The sequence below is a fragment of the Pan paniscus genome, chromosome 16 (genome assembly GCF_029289425.2).
Source record: "Pan paniscus chromosome 16, NHGRI_mPanPan1-v2.0_pri, whole genome shotgun sequence".
NCBI classification, from domain to species: domain Eukaryota; kingdom Metazoa; phylum Chordata; class Mammalia; order Primates; family Hominidae; genus Pan; species Pan paniscus.
This window is the reverse complement of record NC_073265.2, coordinates 34,815,517-34,836,538: the sequence shown is the minus strand read 5'-3', so window position 1 is coordinate 34,836,538 and position 21,022 is coordinate 34,815,517. Positions and strand designations below refer to the sequence as shown.

The 21,022-nt window shown below is 42.3% G+C and overlaps 1 protein-coding gene across 8 annotated transcripts in view; it reads right to left on the bottom strand.

The window, feature by feature from the left end:
- BLOC1S6 (biogenesis of lysosomal organelles complex 1 subunit 6) overlaps positions 1 to 21,022 on the bottom strand; it is an 83,973-nt gene that overhangs the window by 9,279 nt on the left and 53,672 nt on the right. For 4 of the 8 annotated variants that reach the window (XM_003831470.8, XM_057299861.2, XM_057299860.2 and 1 more), the window contains 3 exons: positions 11,655 to 11,829; positions 10,479 to 10,950; positions 5,724 to 5,865 (listed from right to left, as the gene is read on the bottom strand). In XM_003831470.8, coding sequence (XP_003831518.1) covers positions 5,724 to 5,865; positions 10,479 to 10,560 — 224 coding nt within the window. In that variant the 5' untranslated portion in view covers positions 10,561 to 10,950; positions 11,655 to 11,829. Of the gene's footprint in view, positions 1 to 5,723; positions 5,866 to 10,207; positions 10,951 to 11,654; positions 11,830 to 13,710; positions 14,016 to 18,457; positions 18,509 to 21,022 lie in introns of those variants that run through there. The other 4 variants (XM_057299864.2, XM_057299863.2, XM_008956823.7 and 1 more) reach the window with 4 other exon arrangements.

Here is a 21,022-nt window from a genome sequence, read left to right as displayed (position 1 = left end):
ACCTGCAGCTAACATTTAGGGTGAGAAACTACATAATTTTCTCCTAAAACTAGAACAAGCTATGTCCCCTCTCACAACTCCTATTCAACATCATACTTTAAGTCCAAGCTAATACAGTAAGACAAGAAAAAGAAATAAAAGGTATACAAATTGAGAAGAAAGAAATAATACTGTCTTTGTTCCCAGATGATTTCCTATGTGGAAATTCCCAAAGATTCAACAAGAATCCTCCTGAAACTAATAGGCAAGTATAGTAAGATTTCAGGATACAAGGTTAATATACAGAAGTCAATTTCTTTCCTATGTACCAGCAATGAATTTGAAATTTAAAAAACAATACCATTTATAGTAGCTCCCCATCCCCAGTGAAATATGGTGGTACAAATATAACAAAATATATACAGGAGCCATATGCAAAAAGTATAAAACTCTAATGAAAAATATCAAAGAATATCTAAATAATAGAGAGACACTCCAAGTACATAGATTAAAAGACTCAACTGTTGTTGTTGTTCAGATAGGGTCTCACTTTGTCACCCAAGCTGGACTGCAGCGGCATGATCATAGTTCACTGCAGCCTTGAACTCCTGGTTCAAGGGATCCCCTGCCTCAGCCTCCCAAGTAGCTATGACTACAGGTGCACACCACCATGCCAGGCTGACTTTTTAAATTTTTTTGTAGAGACAGGGTCTCATTACATTACCCAGGCTGGTCTCCAACTCCTGGCCTCAAGAGATCCTTCTGCCCCAGGCTCCCAAAGTGCTTGGATTACCAGCATCAACCACCACACCCAGCCCTTCAATATTTTTTAAGATGCAAATTATTTCCAACTTGATCTAAGGATTCAATGCAATCCCAATCAAAATCCCAGCAAGTTATCGTATAGATATCAACAAACTGTTTTAAAGTTCATATGGAAAGGCAAAGACATAGAAGAGCCAATACAACACTGAAGAACAAAATTGGAAGACTCACAGTACCCAATTTCAATACTTACTTTAAAGCTACAGAAATCTGGCCAGGCACAGTGACTCACTCCTGTAATCCCAGCACTTTGGGAGCCTGAGGTGGGGGATCACCTGAGGTCAGGAGTTCAAGATCAGCCTGGCCAACATGGTGAAACCCCATCTCTACAAAAAATACAAAAATTAGCTGGGCGTGGTGGCGCGCACCTATAATTCCGCTACTTGGGAGGCTGAGGTGCAAGAATCACTTGAACCTGAGAGGCAGAGGTTGCAGTGAGCTGAGATCGCGCCACTGCATTCCAGCCTGGGCAACAGAGTGAGACCCTGTCTCAAAAAAAAAACAAACAACGACAACAACAAAAAGCTACAGAAATCAAGACAGCATGGTAATGGCAAAAGAACAGACATACTGATCAATGGAACAGAATAGAAAACCCTTATTAAATAAACCTACACAAAAACAATAAACTTCTCTTTGACAAAGGTGCAAAGGTAATGCAGTGGAGAAAGGATAGTTTTTCAACAAATGGTGGCCAGGTACAGTGGCTCACACCTGTAATCCCAGCACTTTGGGAGGCCAAGGCAGGAGGATCACTTGAGCCTAGGAATTCAAGACCAGCCAGGGCAATATGGTGAAACTCCATCTCTACAAAAAATACAAAAATCAGCCAGGTGTGGTGGTGTGCGCCTGTGGTCCCAGCTACTTGGGAGGCTGAGATGGAAGGATCACTTGAGCCCAGGAAATGGAGGCTGCAGTGAGCTAAGGCTGTGCCACTGCACTCCAGCCTGGGCAACAGAGTGAGACCCTGTCTCAAACAACAACAACAACAACAACAATAAATGGTGCTGAAGCAACTGGATATCCATGCGCAAAGAAATGCATCTATTAATAGACACAGACCTTACAAGCCTCCATAAAAATTAACTCAGAATAGGCCGGGCGTGGTGGCTCACACCTCTAATCCCAGCACTTTGGGAGGCCGAGACAGGCGGATCACCTGAGGTCCGAGACCAGCCTGACCAACATGGAGAAACCCCGGCTCTACTAAAAGTACAAAAATTAGACAGGCGTGGTGGTACATGCCTGTAATCCCAGCTATTCAGGAGGCTGAGGCAGGAGAATCGCTTGAACCCAGGAGGCAGACGTTGTGGTGAGCCAAGATCGTGCCATTGCACTACAGCCTGGGCAACAGGAGAGAAACTCCATCTCAAAACAACAACAAAAAATTAACTCAAAAGAAATCATAGGTCTAAATGTAAAATGCAAAACTAGAACTTCTAGAAGAAAACACAGGAGAAAATCTAGGTGACCTTGGTTTGGTGATGAGTTTTTAGACACACTACCAAAAGCACAATTCATAAAAGAAAAAACTGATTATATTTTTTCTTATTTATTAAATAAATTTATTAAAATTAAAAACTCCTGCTCTGCAAAAGATACTGTAAAGAGAGTAATAAGACAAACCACAGTCTTGGAGAAAATATTTGCAAAACACATAAAGGACTCATATCAAAAATATACAAAGAACTCTTAAAACTCAACAATAAGAAAAACAATCCAATTTTAAAATGAGCAAAAGATCTGAACAGACACCTGTTATCTAACAAAGAATTTGTCTGATCTTTGTCCCAGGTTTCTGGCACAGAGCTTCTAAAACCCTTGGAATTTTCCAAGTGACAGAAGTGTCTTTGTTATCCATGAGCTCCTTGGATCACACCTGAGTTTACGCTAATAAAGTGACTCATGATGGGCCCCTAGAGCTTCAAGATGGGAGGCTAATGAAAAATAACAAAGAAAGAACATCTAAATAATAGAGACATTCCAAGTACATAGATTAAAAGACTAAATTTTTGTTGTTGAGATAGGGTCTCACTCTGTCACCCAGGCTAGGGCACAGTGGCATGATCATGGTTCACTGCAGCCTCGAACGCCAAGCTGCTGAACACACTGATGTGCTGGCAGTGGGGGTTTCCTCTCACTGGGAGAGGAAACAGAAGTTTTGTGTTCAGGAACCTCCCAGGCACTACCCTGTGTGTCTCTGCATTGGCTTGTCCTGATCTGTACCCTTTATAATACAACTGTAATTTTAAGTACAGTGCTTTCCTGACCCGTAAGTCTGGCCACTCTCAAAGAAGGTTCCAGAGAATGTGGCTGGGCACAGTGGCTCACACCTGTAATCCTAGGACTCTGGGAGGCCAAGGTGGGCAGATCACTTGAGGTCAGGAGTTCAAAACCAGCCTGGCCAACATGGTGAAACCTGTCTCTACTAAAAATACAAAAAAATTAGCTGGGCGGAGTGGTGCGCGCTTGTAATCCCATCTACTTGGGAGGCTGAGGCAGGAGAATCTCTTGAACCCAGGAGGCAGAGGTTGCAGTGAGCCGAGATCCCACCACTGCACTCCAACCTGGGTGACAGAATGAGACTCAGTCTCAAAAAAAGGGAGAAAGTTCCAGAGAATACAGTGGGGCAGAAAAGATGACTCAACTTCATTCCCTTGAAGCTTTGTATAATTTACAGTAAATATGCTGACAATGTTTGTGAAGCCTTAATGCAGTGTCTGAGGAATGATTATCTGAGAGAAAAGCTACTTCCTTACAAGTTCCAAGTGTGAATTATCTCGAAGGGAGCTCCATGGAGGCCACTGACAACTGCACCTCTGTGGCTACTTTAGGGGCCTGGATCCCAGAACCTTGTTTTTTTAGTTTCCAATGTTCTTAAAATGATAAATACATATAAATGAATATTTATAACCTTTCTTATATATAAAGCTAAATTTTTTTCTTGGTCTTCCTTACTTATTGTTAGCTACAAAATAAACTTAATCCCTACCTACCACTACCTTCTCCTTTACTTCTCTGTGGACCTGTTTCTATAATGAAGAGGTTTTACCAAAGGTTTGATGGCAGAGCCAGGACTAGAATACAGGTGGCTCTCAGTCCAGTACTCTTTCCCCTATATCTTTATTAGTAGTGAAATTTGTGGAGATGGGGAAAAGAGGAGGAAATACTCTCTTTTTCCTTTCTCTGAAATTTGTTTACCTTTCCTTAACAGTCAAGAAGCATATTAACTACTAATGCATCATATTCAATAGCTAATTCTAATACTACCTGTGTAATCTTTTCCAAATTACTTAACCTCTCTGAGCCTCAGTTTCCTCAATTGTAAATAAGGATAATACTAGATACTTCATAAAGTTGGTGTCAGGAGTAACTGAGATATGTTAAAGTGCTGGGCATATAGTACATATAATAACAAACAGTAGCTAATTTTACTATCATCGTCAAAATAATCATTGTTGTCTGGGTGCCTAGGAAGATAAGTAGGGGCTATTCGAAACACTAAATTTTAGACAATATCATCATCAATTAAACTCTGCAATTAAAACTTGATTCCCAGCTTCCTGCAAGTAAAGTATTTTTCAGATATGTTTGCTTGCAGAGTTTCTTACCTTCCATCTATCACACCTCATACAACAACAAAGATTGATTGGCATCAAAATATAAGGTATATCACGCGCTAGGGATAAAAAAAATCTTGTTTGGGATTAGCACAAAACTGAGAAGGTTGCCAACTCCCTAACTATAGTAGTACACATGTAGTCTTAGAATAACTCAGTACCACTTTTTTTTTTTTTTTTTTTTTTTTTCAGAGACAGAGTCTCACTCTGTCACCTGGGCTGGAGTGCAGTGGCGCAGATCTCAGCTCACCACAAACAGCCCCCTGGGTTCAAGCGATTCTCCTGCCTCAGCCTCCCAAGTAGCTGGGGCTACAGGTGCACACCACCACACTCAGCTAATTTTTTGTGTTTTTAGTAGAGACAGGGTTTCACCAGGGTGGTCTAAAACTCCCGACCTCAAGTGATCCGCCCGCCTCAGCCTCCCAAAGTGCTGGGATTACAGGTGTAAGCCACCGCACTCGGCCTCAGTACCACTTTTATATGCATTTAGCACCTTAACACTAAGGATTATAACATTACTTATAATTATAAAATAAGCACAGTTATTATTCCTCTCCTTTTGCCCTAATAAAGGCCTCTTAAGTAAATTTTCAAAGGGTAGGTCTCAGAGCAGCAGCAGTTTGTAGCCAGTGTAAAGCTGACCACCACAGAAAGAAATGACAGACAGACCAGCCTGGGCTATCCAGAGAGGTCCCGACCCAGGAGGAGGCAGAAGCTGAGTCTGTTGTCTGTGGATGGGAGCTGATAAAGCCAGAGTATATGTTTTTGTATACTGATCCCACTCTATGGGTTCTGTTCTATCTTAAACTGTTTTCTTAACATATCCTCTAATCTTTACTTACTAGTAAAGTTATCTACTGGGAATGAAACAGATCATCTCAGAAAAGATACTTACAGATCTCTGGCAACTCATTTGAACTAGCAACTGAAAACAAGCGTGACTTTTATGGAGGCAATTTTTCAACTCTACTCAGAAACAGGTGTATATCCACCTGAACAATCCCCAATAGGCAATACTTTCATAAAATAATGATAAACGCCAAACCTAATCACAGATTCTAGGTAAGATTTAGGAGTACTTCTTAGAAGAGATCAAACACCCTAGGAGTATTCATTTCACTTTTTACATTTAGAATACTATGTACTCCTCTATTCCCATCTGCTATCAATAAAGATATAGACATACTCAATTATAATTGCATGTTAAAAAATATTATGTCTTAACACAGTATACAATTATACAAATTATGACTACGCCACAGAGGAAATGAGTGTATATCTGGTTTTTTATTAGCTTACGTGAGTTCCTGGAGGGCTTGTTTTGATCTCTGCAGATCTGGCAAATAATGAGAAAGCAATCCTTCTGCCAGTTGCTCCACAGCTTTGTCTTCTATAGTCAAGTCCTCTATTAACCCTTCATCTGGAGAAGTGTCACTTAAACCTGTCCCCAGCAAAAATCAAATTTAGGAACCTTTTATTTATTTTATTTTTTTAGGCTGGTCAACTGAAGCAGTGGGATTAGAGAAGGAACAAAGAAATCTGTAACTGGTTGTGATCAATTAGTTGTAAACACCACTGCACTCTGACCAGCCGGAACCTTTCAAATTGACACAGCTAATAAAAGGAGGTTGGGGAGTAGCAGGTAGAAAGGAGCCCACAAATGGGGTTGAGAGCACACACACACTCTCCCAACCACAGGTATCCTTCTTTTCTTTTTAAACTTTTACCTCTGAGCTTCCTTTAAAAAATGAGTCATGAATGTTCAAAAAATGTTTTTAAGTTACTACTATAAGGTAAAGTCTATGATAAATGAACATTAACATACACAAAATTCTGTATCTTTATATATTTTTCAGGGCAGAGGACTTATAGTTTTCACTGGATTATCAAAGGAGTCTGAGGGCCAGGGGCAGTGGCTCACACCTGTAATCCTAGCACTTTGGGAAGCCAAGGTGGGAGAAGTGCTCAAGCCCAGAATGGCTGGGCACGGTGGCACACACCTGTGGTCCCAGCTATTCAGGAGGCTGAGGTGGGAGGATAACTTGAGCCCAGAAGTTCATGGCTGCAGCAAGCTATGATCGCACCACTGCACTCCAGCCTGGGCAGCGGAGCGAGACCCTGTCTCAAAAAAATAAATAAATATAAAAATAAAAATAAAATAAAGGAGCCTGAGGCCAAAACGTGGGTAACGCTCACTGAACTAAAGCATTCTTGCTTTCAAAAGCATGAAGAAATTATATAAACAAAAATGCAATGCCTAAAATAAAGTATGTTTTCAATTCTATGGAAACAAAAATGTAGGTCAACATTGATTTTGCATATAGTTCGATATGTTATTTACATGTAAAAGGGGGGTTGTTGTGTTATTTGTTAGGGAGGAGAAGAGGGATTTTCTAAGAATTTCTTCTCTCTTAAGATTCAACAACTTAATTTACCATAGAAAATGGTGTATAATCATTGTCTTGTGTATAAATCTAGACCTGATGCTGGGATCAATGCCTCATCACTTTCCTTTGAATAATAAAAGTGTAAGCATTGTGCCAGGTATTCAAAAACATCTAAGATGAATATCAATCACCATTCCTACCAAGAAAAATACAATTTCTAAATAGGGTTTAATGGTCTGTAAGATGGAATCACTGATTTATAATCAGAGAAAAAAAAGTAAGATGGTCACTTTACTAAAATTATACACTAAAATTATGATTAATATTAAACTCTGAAACATCTCTCTTCAATTATAGTCTGGTAACCATCAGTAACATCAAATTACATCACTCTATAGAACAGTTATCACAACACATTGCTTGTGACACATTTCTAAGTACAATTTGTGCCACAGATTTAAATTTTGGCAAAATTGAGAAAAACAGTCTTGGCACAGTGGCTCATGCCTGTAATCCCAGCACTCTGGGAGACTGAGGTGGGCAGATCACTTGAGGTCAGGAGTTTGAGACCAGTCAACCAGTTTCACCAGTTGATGGTGAAACTCCATCTCTACTAAAAATACAAAAATTTCCCGGGCGTAGTGTTGTATGCCTGTAAGCTCAGCTACTCGAGAAGCTAAGACACAAGAATTGCTTGAACCTGGGAGGTGGAGGCTGCAGTGTGCCAAGATTGTGCCACTACACTCCAGCCTGGGCGACAGAGCAAGACTCTGCCTCAAAAAAAAAAAAAAGATTGAGGAAAACAACATGCTATCATATTCGAAGCTTTTTGAAAATCAAAATAAAATTATATAATTTTTATTTTAACCCTACGAAACACATGAACAAACTTTGGACTTCTCAAAGTTGCAAGGCAACATTCAAATAGGTAAGAGCTAACTAGAAACTGAAGCACTATATAAAATAAAAATACAAAAACCAAAAAAAGAAAAAATATATAGAGAGAGAGAGACAGAGAAAAGTGAAGCACTTAGGGATATTAATGTACCAACTGTATAGGAAGTGAATAAATTATAACCACCAATTATGCCGTTGCTTAAGGCTTGATTACAATAACAATGCAATCAGCAACTTTAAGTATTAATAAATATAGAAAACAATTTTCTTAATGTTTTATGATAGGAACACCCCAAAAAAGGGCATTTCAACTTTAAGGAATAACAACTAATTCACTTCGCTTAACAATATATACATACATTTTAACTCACAAACCCTCCTCCCACCCCAATGTTCTGGTTAATTATTGGATGAGTCTCAGTTACTCATTTTTTGTTTGTTTGTTTTGTTTTGTTTTTCTCTCTTTTACCCTCTGCTTCCAATGGCTAAGAAGTCACTCAAGTTTTTATATATATTTAATTACTAAGTTCAAGGTGCTTCATTGTGCGAGGGTAAAGAAGAAGAAAGGGAGGGTCCTTATTCTATTCATACGAGAAAGGTTTGCTGAACATCTATATTATGTACCAGGTTCTGAGATTACAACAATAAATAAGGCAAGTCCCCTTCCCTGGAAGGGCACAATACGAGGAATCACAGAATATGAGAAGTGAGGAATTACAGAAAATGAGAAACAGAAAATGTTATGGAAATTCAGGGGAGAGCGACTTTCATTAGGGAAGTCTAAGAAAAATTCCTAAAGGAAGTGTGGACACTGAGCTAAGGCTCAAAGAATGGATGGAGTTTTCATTCCTCTTTGTCTATTCGAGTGTTACTCACTGTAAAAACTTAAAACACTACAGAGGGAGGCACAAACTGAAAAGTAAAAATACTCCTTCTTACCCTCTAACTCCAGCATGAGCTACTCTGGAGTTTCTCACAGAGCCTTCCAGAAATTGTCTTTGCGTATCTATGCATATATTATTTTTATGACAAACGAAATATTACTCATACCATTCTGCAACTTTTAAAACATATATCTTAGGTATCTTTCCATACCAACATATAGGGATCTACTACATTATTTTTAACAGAATAGAATTCTACCATAGTTTGTTTAACCAGTCCCCCATAGATGGATTATTTAGGTTATTTTCACTTTTTGCTATTTCAAACAATGCTGCAGTGAGCTTCCTTGCTTATCTGCATATTTGTGTCACTTTCTGTAGGATAAATTCTTAGAAGTAGACTGTTGGGACAAAGAGTTTATGCATTTTTTAAACAGACATTGCCAAACTGCCCTCCTAAGAAATTGGCACCAATTTGCACTCCCACCAACAATCTGTGAGGACTATTTCCAAATGGGGAAGAAATCTATGGCAGGAGTGGAATGGATGCAATATGGGTAAAGAAAGCAGCATGAGGAAAGGCTGGAATACAGTACAGGATTCTTCTGGAGAGGCATGGGGCATATGCAGCATAGCAATAGTGAGCTTTAAGACCGGAAGGCCAGTAAGGGCCTCTAAATGCCAAGTTAATGGTTTGGACCTTTGTTAATAAGTAGTGAGGAGCTATTTAAGGTTTCTGAGTTCAGGAATGACATGACTGAAGCTTTATCTTGGGACAGTGATGTGATAGCAGTAGGACAAATGCGTTGAAAGAGTAAGACTGGAGGTGAACCAGCCTTTGAACGGCTGTTTTAAAGGTGAAATTACAAGGAGATGGAATTGTATAGGAGAATCCCCTAGAGGTGGAAGGAGAGAGAGAGGAAAAAGTCCAGAGCAATTTCAAAGCTTCAAGTCAGAGTGACCTACCACCATTAACAGGATGAGACATGTTTTCATTTATGTACATGCCTTACGTGAGATTAGTGCAAAACAGCCATGTCAAAGTATCCAGCTAGCAGATGGAGAAGTAAACAAGAGTTAAGAGAGGGGCCCAAGTTTCAAATACATACAAGGAAGTCATATTTATAGAAGCGACTTAATGAAAGTGTGAAGAGATCCTTGAGGAAAAGCATGAACAGGAAAGTGCTGAGAGCACTATTTGGGGGTAACCCCTATATTTCTGAAACAGGAGGTAAAAGAAAAAGCATATCCAAGGAGCCCTGCAGCCTTTCTCATCTAAGGCCTCATCTGAACCACAGAACACAGAAAATGCTCTGAGTGACCATTTTCTCAGTTCTCCCAAGGATGGTACATAAATAGTACCATTTTGGGTGCACAGCAAGTTAATTCATTCCATTCAATGGATGCCTTAGGGCATTAGAGCTTAAATCCCTCCTGGAACTCGGTCGAGAAGACTGCTGCAGGAATAGGGATGAAGTAATATCACCAAGCTGACCAAGCATTTCATGAGTGGTCAATATTATAGGATACGTCACCTCTCTGAATTATAAGCTGATCATCTTTCTGGTAAATCCATCCCCCACCACTGCCGTATGACAAATAACCAATGACGTACCGGAGTCAACACATAAACTCAGAATGGCTTCACCATCAACCGCCTTCAATTGCACCCCCAATACAAAGCTTCCCCTCGGGACTTCAGTTCCGCGCATTGCGCTGGGCAGAGGGGCCGGCGCGGTTCCCCATTTCTGCACTCGGGGCAGGGCCCGGGGGCCGCAGCCGCCAAAAGCCGCTTACTCCCCCAGGGTTTCTCCGGAGTTCTACTCACTCAGGTCCCCGCCCCTCACACCCAGCCCGGGCCGCGCTTCCCACCCGACAGTACGTACCAGGCGTCGGCTCCCCGGCCTCCAGGCAGTAGGGTGGCCGTGTCAGGGCCCCGTCCGGAGACGACGGCCCAGGGACACTCATGTCCCTCCAGCTGGGAACACAGGGAAGAAGCAAACGTGTAGCTCGTCAGAAGCAAGAAGGAAGCACCTAACGACTCCAGTGGCTGGCCGGACAGAAGAGATTGTCGCACCCGGAAGTGACGGGGGCGAAAAAACTGCAGGCTTCAGTCACGCGCTCGAGAGTTGGCTCTGCCCCATGGCGTTGTGGGGACCCCGCGCTGATATCGTCGTCTGGCCCCGGACGAAGTGTCAGCGGACTCAGCAGTGTGGGGCTCGAGTCCCTGCGATCCGATTGGTGGGAGCTGGGGGAGGACGGTGGTCGGTTTGGGCTGCTCACGGGGTGGGTCACGAAGACCGGAAGAGCGTTGTCTTTGTTGGACGCGGGCGAGCCGTCAGGCTTTGTTCCCTGAAGCTAGGGAGAAAACAGGACTTTCAGCCCTCACGCGGCACAGCTTTTTAGTGTTGTCTCCGTGTTTAGGGAAAACCTTCAGAACACGGAGTGCTCGCTTTCCCTGCGATTTGGACCATTAAAAAATTCGATGCCTAGGTCTCTGCGAGCCTCAGCCTTGCTAACTAGGGTTTTGCCACTTTTCCGGGCTCCCCTTGTTAAGTGTAGATGAAAGATTTAAGCCCTCCGTTGCAGCAGCTACTGAACAAATTCGGCCAAGTTATCAGAAACTGCACTTGCTGAGATCCTGTGGAATGATCTCTTGAATTCTGTTGGAAAACACTTAGAAAAGGGCATAGGCAGCTTTGGACCAAAGAAAACGATTTAGCTCTGCCATCTCCGGCTTATACCCTCTCATCTCAACTGTAATGGTGGCCTCCTAATGTTGCTCCCCAATTATGCCTGTTCAGTTTTCTCAGCTGCAACCAAAGCTTATTTCAAAAAAATAAGAATTTGCAAGACTCAGAAACTTGCACTGGTTCCCCATTGCCCTTATCAGTGCATTCACACCCTTTCCTCTTTGGGCCTCTTTTCCTCTTAGTATTAGCTCCTTCTTATTAACTATGGTAGGCAGAATAATAGCCCCTCAAAGATGTCCACAGCCTAAACACCAGAAGCTGTGAATATGTTAGCTTGCATAGCAAATGGGAATTAAGGTTGTTAATTACCTGGTGTTGAAATAGATTATCCTGGAATCGCTTTAACCAGGGAGGCAGAGGTTGCAGTGAGCTGAGCAGCTCCACTGCACTCCAGCCTGGGCGACAGGGTGAGATTCCATCTCAAAAAAAAACATTATCCTGGATTGTTCCAGTGGGCTGATTGTAATCATAAGGGCCTCCAAAACTGCAAAAGAGAGTCAAGAGTGACAAGTAACTATGAAGAATGATTAGAGAGATACAACATTGTTGGCTTTGAATATAGAGGAAGGGAGCCTCCAGCATTGTGGGTGACCTCCAGAAGCTGGAACTGGTAAGGAAACATTCCCCTGAAGCCTCTCTAATGCTCTGATGACACCTTGATTTTATCCTCACGTGATCAATGTTGGACTTCTGACCAACAGAACTGTGAAATAATCTCTTAAGTTTGTGATAACTTGTTATAACACCAATAATAATGTACTACCCTTCAAGACATTCTTTATTCCATGTGAGCATTCTCCTAAAATTATGCCCTTTCATGTCTGCAGTGCTCTTGCTTATGCTTCAACCTGAAATATTCTATCCTTTTGTAAACCAAAAATAAAATTATAAACCCCACAACTGACTGATGGACCCCCTGCCCCTCACCTCTTGGCCAAGGGCATTCCAAAGTAAACCTGAAAATCTAGTTATTCCATCATCTAGATGGAAGTGGGGATGGGGGGTTAGTCCGGGGGTGGGTCGGACATGCCTCATTATACCCTCCTCCCTTTGGAATTCAGGCTGAGCTGAACAGCATTCACATGAAAACAGATCTTAAGACTGCCAGACTTTTTCTAGCTTTTCTAGAACTTTATTTTTGACACCAAGCCAGCCTGACTCTAGTATAGCATCACGACAGATAGCAGGCCCTGAAAGAAATTGAATTATTTAACCCCAAAATATATTCCTTTGACATATTTTTAAATGGCCCTGCAAAGCTGTATCTTGTGGGGGAAAACCTACAGTCTGTAGGAAAGCCCTGTTCCTTTCCAGGTGTTTTCCCTTACCCAGGAGAGAATTAACCAAGTCTGGCACCTTTTTAGGTCTGATAAGAGCTCTACCTGAGGCTTCATCTGCATAATAAAACCTTGATCTCTGCAAGGCACAGTGGCTCACGCCTGTTAACCGCCTGTTAACCGCAGCACTTTGGGAGACCAAGGCGGGTGGATCACCTGAGGTCAGGAGTTCGAGACTAACCTGACCAACCCGGAGAAACCCCCATCTGTACTAAAAATACAAAATTAGCCAGACGTGGTGGTCCATGCCTGTAATCCTAGCTACTTGGGAGGCTGGGGCAGGAGAATTGCTTGAACCCAGGAGGCGGAGGTTGTGGTGAGCCAAGATCATACCACTGCACTCCAGCCTGGGCAACAAGAATGAAACTCTGTCTCAAAAAAAAAAAAAAAACCTTGGTCTTGGGCCGGGTGTGGTGGCTCACGCCTGTAATCCCAGCACTTTGGGAGGCCGAGGCAGGCAGATCACCTGAGGTCAAGAGTTCGTGACCAGCCTGGACAACATGGTGACTAAAACCCTGTCTCTACTAAAATTACAAAAAAAAAAAAAAAAAAGCCAGGCATGGTGGCGGGTGCCTGTAATCCCAGCTTCTCGGGAGGCTGAGGCAGGAGGATCACTTGAACCTGGGAGGCGGAGGTTCCAGTGAGTCGAGATCACACCATTGCACTCCAGCCTGGGCGACAAGAGCAAAACTCTGTCTCAAAAAACAACAACAACAACAACAACAAAATGTTGGTGTCCACAACCCCATATCTTAACCCAGACATTCTATTGACTCCAGGTCTTTAGATAATAACTTAAGTCTTTTTTGTTTGTTTATTTCCTAATATAGAGGTAGAGTCTCCCTATGTTGCCCAGGCTGCTCTGGAACTCTTGGCCTCAGGCGATCCTCTCACCTCAGCCTCCCAAAGCACTAGGATTACAGGCGTGAGCCACCACGCCAGCCTGATAATCTTTGAATTGCCTGTGACCCTGAAGTCTCTGCTTCCAGGTGTCCCACCTTTCAAGACCAAGCCAATGTACATCTTACATGTTTTGATGAATGTCTTAGGTCTTCCTAAAGTATATAAAACTACACTGTAGCCTTGTCAGAGGCATTTGAGCCAGAGCAACTCCATCTTGAATAGGACTGGGTAAAATGAGGCTGAGACCTATTGGGCTGCATCCCCAGGAGGTTAGGCATTCTTAGTCACAGGATGAGATAGGAGATCGGCACAAGATACAGGTCACAAAGACCTTGCTGATAAAACAGCATGTGGTAAAGAAGCCAGCCAAATCCCAACAAAACCAAGATGGTGCCAAAAGTGACCTCTGGTCATCCTCACTGCTCATTATTTGCTAATTATAATGCATTAGCATGCTAAAAGACACACCCACCAGCACTGTGACAGTTTACAAATGCCATGGCAACATCAGGAAGTTACCCTATATGGTCTAAGAAGGGGAAGAACCCTCAGTTCCAGGAATTGCCCACCCCTTTCCCGGAACACTCATGAATAATCCACCCCTTATTTCGCATATAATCAGGAAATAACTATAAGTGTAATCAGTGAGCAGCCTAAGCCGCTGCTCTGCCCATGAGTAGCCATTCTTTATTCCTTTACTTTCTTAATAAACTTGCTTTCACTTTACTCTATGGACTCACCCGAATTCTTTATTTTGCGAAATCCAAGAACTCTCTCCTGGGGTCTGAATCAGTACCTCTTTCTGCTAACTGCCTGACCACCTTGGGCATATGTTCTCAGGATCTCCTGGAGCTGTGTCATGGGCCATTGGTCACTCACATTTGGCTCAAAATAAATGTCTTCAAATATTTTACAGAGTTTGACTTAATCAACATTTTCAAAGTCCTACTTTTCAGCTGGGTGCAGTGGCTCACACCTGTAATCCCTAGCACTTTGGGAGGCAGATCAGCTGAGGTCAGGAGTTCAAGACCAGCCTGGCCAACATGGTGAAACCCCGTCTCTACCAAAAACACAAAACTTAGCTGGGCATGGTGGCACACGCCTGTAATCCTAGATATTCAGGAGGCTGAGGCAGAGAATCACTTGAACCCCGGAGGTGGAGGTTGCAGTAAGCCGAGATGGCACCACTGCATTCCAGCCTGGGTGACAGAGCAAGACTCTGTCTCAAAAAAAAAAAAAAGTCCTACTTCTCTTCCAAGGCTCAGTCTTAAAGCCTTTACTTTAAAATCATTCACAATCCCACTACTCCTTTCATTCAGAAGTTACGGTAATAACCCTTTATCAACTACAAAGCATCCTGCTATTTTAGCACTTAATCCGTTCTTTTTTTTTCCCCCTTGGTAGAAACGAGTTTTGCTATGTTGCCCAGGCTGGTCTCAAACTCCTGAACTCAAGCGATCTGCCAGCCTCAACCTCCCAAAGTGCTGGGATTACTGGCATGAGCCACCATGCCTGTCCACTTAAATTATTCTGTATTAGTTATTTCCCTTGTCTCCCTCTATTAGATTGCAAACTCCGAACATACGCTCTTATTCACAGAGAATCATAATAGGTTCTCAAAAAATATTCAATGAATGAAGTAAGTATTGATTCTCTAGCCCCATTTCCAGATATCTATAATCTGTAAAGTCTGCGTCACACAATACGACATTTGATAAACTGCCTGGCAACCTTAGTTGGTAGTTAGCATTATCTCCTAACTAGATAGTAAGGCCGTTTAGAATGAAGCCATGTCCTATGGGTTGTCTGTACCTCTTTATCTCTTAGCACAGTATTAACCATATTACATGAATTTGAAAATACTGGTTATTTTTTATTATTATTTAAAATAAAAACAAGGTCTCACTATTTGCCCAGGCTTGTCTTGAACTCCTGAGCCGGAGTGATCCTCCTGCCTCAGCCTCCCAGTGTTAGGATTACAGGTGGAGCCACCACACCTGGCCAAAATACTGGTTATTTAAATTCAGTGGATGAAATTAAATTGTGACACCCTGCCAATTTTTAATTATCTTCTATTTTGCTTTACAGAACAATTCATGTTGGAAATTTGATGATCTTTTTCAGCATTTTAACTTTACTTAATGTGACAAAAACTAATCAGCTAAATAGACAAGGCGGACTTTGTACCAAACCCATCTTGCTTTTCCCTTTCTCCTTTTCCCTCTACCCCCACAGATTTCAGCTCAATGCATCTGTTAGAGGCATTCCAAGCAGAGTGACTCTGTCTTGAACAGAGGCTGGGTAAAATGAGGCTGAGACCTGCTGGGCTGCATTCCCAGGATAGGCATTCTTAATAACAGAATGAGACAGAAGGTTGGCCCAAGATGCAGGTCACAAAGACCCCACTGATTAAAAGGATGCAGTAAAGAAGCTGGCCAAAACCAAGATGGTGACAAAAGTGACCTCTGGTCATACTCACTGATCATTATACACTAATTTTAATGCATTAACACACTAAAAGACACTCCCACCAGCACCATCACAGTTTACAAATGCCATAGCAACGTCCAGAAGTTACTCTATATGGTCCAAAAAGGGGAGGAACCCCCAGTTCCAGGAACTCCCCCTCCTTTCCTGGAAAACTCATTGAATATCCACCCCTTGTTTAGCATATGATCAAGAAATAGCCATAAGTATACTGAGCCAATCAGCCCGTGCCACTGCTCTGCCTATGGATTAGCCATTCTTTTTTATTTTTTGAGACGGAGTCTCGCTCTGTCGCCCAGGCTGGAGTGCAGTGGTGCGATCTCGGCTCACTGCAAGCTCCATTTCCCAGGTTCACGCCATACTCCTGCCTCAGCCTCCCAAGTAGCTGGGACTACAGGCGCCCGCCACTATGCCAGGCTAATTTTTTGTATTTTTAGTAGAGACGGGATTTCATTGTGTTAGCCAGGATGGTCTCGATCTCCTGACCTCGTGATCCACCTGCCTCGGTCTCACAAAGTGCTAGGATTACAGGCATGAGCCACCGCGCCTGGCGAGTAGCCATGCTTTTGTTTGTTTACTTCTCTAATGAACTTGCTTTCACTTTACTTTGTGCATGCGACCAAATTCTTTCTTGCATGCGACCCAAGAACCCTTTCTTGGGGTTACTAACACATCAGGTGTTTGTTGAATACCCTCTGTGTTCCAGTCTCTGTGAAATGGCTGCTATATGCTTAACATAACACTGCATGTGGCACAGAGCTCAAAAGCAAAATACTAGAATTTGATTGCAAGGATGTAAATACAGTTTGTTGATTTATATCTCTTTTAAAATGCCTTTCATCTCTCCCATTCCCTTTTATGCACCAAAGTTATAATTCACTCCAAACATCTGAATATCTAGAACTGGAAGGCATTGTAGGGGGTAAAAGTAAAAATCCTGGTTCCTGTCCACCAAGAATTTATATTCTACCATTTAAACATAGTAGAATTAGTGAGCATGACAATAAAGTGCTGAATTACGTGGAACAGGACCTGGAGGAATGTAAAGGACATGATGTCATCTTAGTTTCCTATGGCTGGTGTAACAAATTACAAACTTGGTAGCTTAAAACAACACAGTTTTATGGGGTTTTTTTGTTTGTTTGTTTGTTTTGAGACAGAGTCTTGCTCTGTCTCCCAGGCTGCAGTACAGTGGCGCCATCTGTGCTCACTGCAAGTTCCGCCTCCTGGGTTCACGCCATTCTCCTGCCTCAGCCTTCCCAGTTGCTGGAACTACAGGCGACCGCCACCACGTCGGCTAATTTTTCATATTCTTAGTAGAGGTGGGGTTTCACCCTGTTAGCCAGGATGATCTCGATCTCCTGACCTCGTGATCTGCCCGCCTCGGCCTCCCAAAGTGCTGGGATTACAGGCGTGAGCCACAGTGCCCAGCCACCAGTTTTATTTTCTTATAGGTCTGGAGCTTAGAAGTCTAAAATCAGGCTCAGTGGGCTAAAAATGAAGGTGTCAGCACAGCTTCTTAATTCTGGAGGTTCCAGGGAAGAATCTGCTTCCCTAGAATTTTGCCTCTTCCAGTTTATAGAGAGGCTGCAACTTTTTTGTCTCATGGCCCCACATCACATGGCCTTTTTCCCCCTGCTTTCATTGTCACATCACCATCTTTCCCACTCTGATCCTCCTTCCTCCTTTATATAAGGACTCTTGTGATTACATTAAGCCCACCTGCATAATCCAGGCTACTCTTCCCATCTCAAGGTCCTTAATTTAATTACATCAGCAAAGTCCCTTTTGCCATGGAGGCTAGCATTCACAGACTCCAAGGACTTGAATATGGACATCTTTGGGGGGCCATTATTCATCCTATCACAGATGTGCAGTTGTATAGTGCACAAGTGGAAAGTAACTAGGGAAAGTTTTAAAATTTAATAGAGGAATTGGGATTTAAGCCATACCTTAAAAGACAGGTAAAATGTAATCTGAAGAGAAAAATTAGTAAAGTCTTTCAGGAAGGAGAAAAACATCATGAGTAGCAAAAATATACTTCAGATTCAAGGGCCTCAAGGCACTAACTGTCCTCTGGAGAATACAGCAGTGACACAGATTAAATGGTTAGTAGGAGGACCTAATAGAGAAAGGTGTTGCATAGTCTGTTAGACCAAAAGAATTTAAGAAGATAAAAGAACATAAAATGTAGCTCTGAATAAGTTAGTTCAAAGAAACTATATCTAGAAAGTGTTAAACACTTTGTGTGTGTGTGTGTGTGTGTATGTGTGTGTGTGTGTGTTATATTCATAGCAAAAATAAGGCCATTGGATTTCAAGGACTATGAAATGCAAAAGAGGAAGAGCAAATATAATGCAATAAATAAATCAAAACTTTATTCACCTTTCAGTTTTGCTGTTTTAAATGTTTCTATATCCTTTATTTTTTGCTGACCTAAAGGGAGAAGGTGGGTAAGAGATTCAAGTAAAGAAAAAAATATTAGTCCATGAATATTTTTTACTCCTTTTATGGATCAGATGTCCTATATTTAGAATGTGTTTGACCTACTTCTCTCACAGGCATTTATTTCCACCCTCCCATTTATCTCTCTTTTGATCTTTTTCCAAAAACAGAAGAAAGTATTGGGGGACGACAAAGCAGGGGGTGGCGCAAAATATTTCAGTAAGATGTAAGGACTGGCCAGGTGCAGTGGCTCACGCCTGTAGTCCCAGAACTTTAGGAGACGGAGGTGGGCAGATCACTTGAGGCAAGGAGTTCAAGACCAGCCTGGCCAACATAGGGAAACCCCATCTCTACTAAAAATACAAAAAATTACCAGGCGCAGTGGCTCATGTCTGTAATCCCAGCTACTCAGGAGGCTGAGGCACGAGAATCACTTGAACCCGGGAGGCGGAGGTTGCAGAAAGCAAAGATCGCACCACTGCACTCCAGCCTAGGTGACAGAGCGAGACTCCGACTCAAAAAAAGAAAAAGAAAAAATAAAATAAAATAAAAAGATGTAATTACCAGGGCTGCAGAGAAAAAGGGAGGAGAAGGGGGAAGATACACAAGAGAAAGATATTACAGCCCATGACCTTATGCTTCTATTGGATAGATGTTGAAAATATGAACACATTCATATAGGCTGATGCTCTTGCAAAATAATTAAAAGGAAGGGAAGAAATTGTAAGTAGAAAATCAAAGAAATTGAAGTACTAAAGAAAAACAGTTTACCATTTTGCCTATGGTTAGCCACTTTTTTTAAAACCACTTTTCACTTGTATTTACATAAGAAATATTCTTTCACATTAGCAAAGTGCTGAAATACTTCCACCCACTGTAACTCTGCTACACTTTCCACATTCATTCCTTGCATTATATAACAAACATATTTTTACATGGATTATTTCACCAACACCTCCTCCTAACTCTGCCACCAAAAAGTTTTGCAAAATATATGCAGAAGTCAAAAGCAATGGCTTTTGAAATTTTTAGAAAATGAACACAATTACTAGAAACATTTTATTTTAGTGATCATGGCTCACTGAAGCCTCAACCTCCCGGGCTTAAGCAATCCTCCCACCTCAGCCTCTCAAGTAGCTGGGACCACAGTCAGGTACCACCATGACCCAATAATTTATTTTAATTTCTTGTAGAGATGGGGGGGGTCTCCCTGTGTTGCCCGGGCTGGTCTCAAACTCCTGGCTCAAGCAGTCTTCTTACTTCGGCCTCCCAAAGTGTTGGGATTATGGGCATGAGCCACCATGCCCAGCTGCAATATCTTACATAAGCAAATACAAGCCAAGTTTTGTTCAAACTTCTATTTTCTTTTTTTGAGACAGGGTCTCACTCTATGCCCAGGCTGGAGTGCAATTTCTCAATCATGGCTCACTGTAGCCTCAACCTCCCGGGCTCAAGAGATCCTCCCACCTCAGCCCCCCAAGTAGCTGGGACTACAGGAGCGCACCACCACACCTGGCTACTTTTTATATTTTTTTGTAGAGACAGGGTCTCACTATGTTACCCAGGCTGGTCTTGAACCCCTGAGCTCGTGATCCACCTGCTTCAGGCTCCCAAGTGTTAGGATTACAAGCGTAAGCCACTGCACCCAGCCCAAACTTCTATTTTCATATAAACACTAAAGTAATTTTTTTTTTTGAGACAGCGTCTTGCTCTGTCACCCAGCCTGGAGTGCAGTGGCACGATCTTGGCTCACTGCACCCTCTGCCTCCCAGGTTCAAGCAATTCTCCTACCTCAGTCTCCCGTGTAGCGCCACCACCCTGGCTAATTTTTTTTTTAAACATATTTTAGTAGAGACAGGGTTTCACTATATTGGCCAGACTGGTCTCAAACTCCCAACCTCAGTTGATCCACCTGCCTCGGCCTCCCAAAGTGCTGGGATTACCAGCATGAGCCACCATGCCTGGCCTAAAGTAATTTATTAAAATAAGAGATTAAAATTCAACTTCCCTTATCTCTTTTATGTTATTCGAGGGTCACTAGAGAACTAGAGATACGATATCAGGTACTACTGCACAGTCAGGGCAGGCTAGGCTATGGTCCTGTAATAACCTTCACATCTCACGGCTTAACACACACACATCTATTTTATGAAGGACTCTGCTTCACAAAGTCTTCACTCAGAGACCCAGGCTGACAGCCTGCACCATAAGGAGGAACACCCCCAGTCATTACCATGGGAAGAAGAAACATGGCAAATTGCACAGTAACTCTTGAAGACTTTCACCCTTAAGGTGACAGAGGTTACATTTCATTACCCACAGCCAGCCACATGGCTACACCCAACATCAAAGGGGTGGGGAAGCATTTTCCTCACAGGTGCTTGGGAAAGGAGAAAAACAGAAAGTGAATAGCATCAGTGACTATCACAGGTGCCAGCAATTAGAGTCTTTCTTCTATTAGAGTCTTTCTTCTTAAGGCAATCTGAGAAAAGGCAGGTTTTTTTA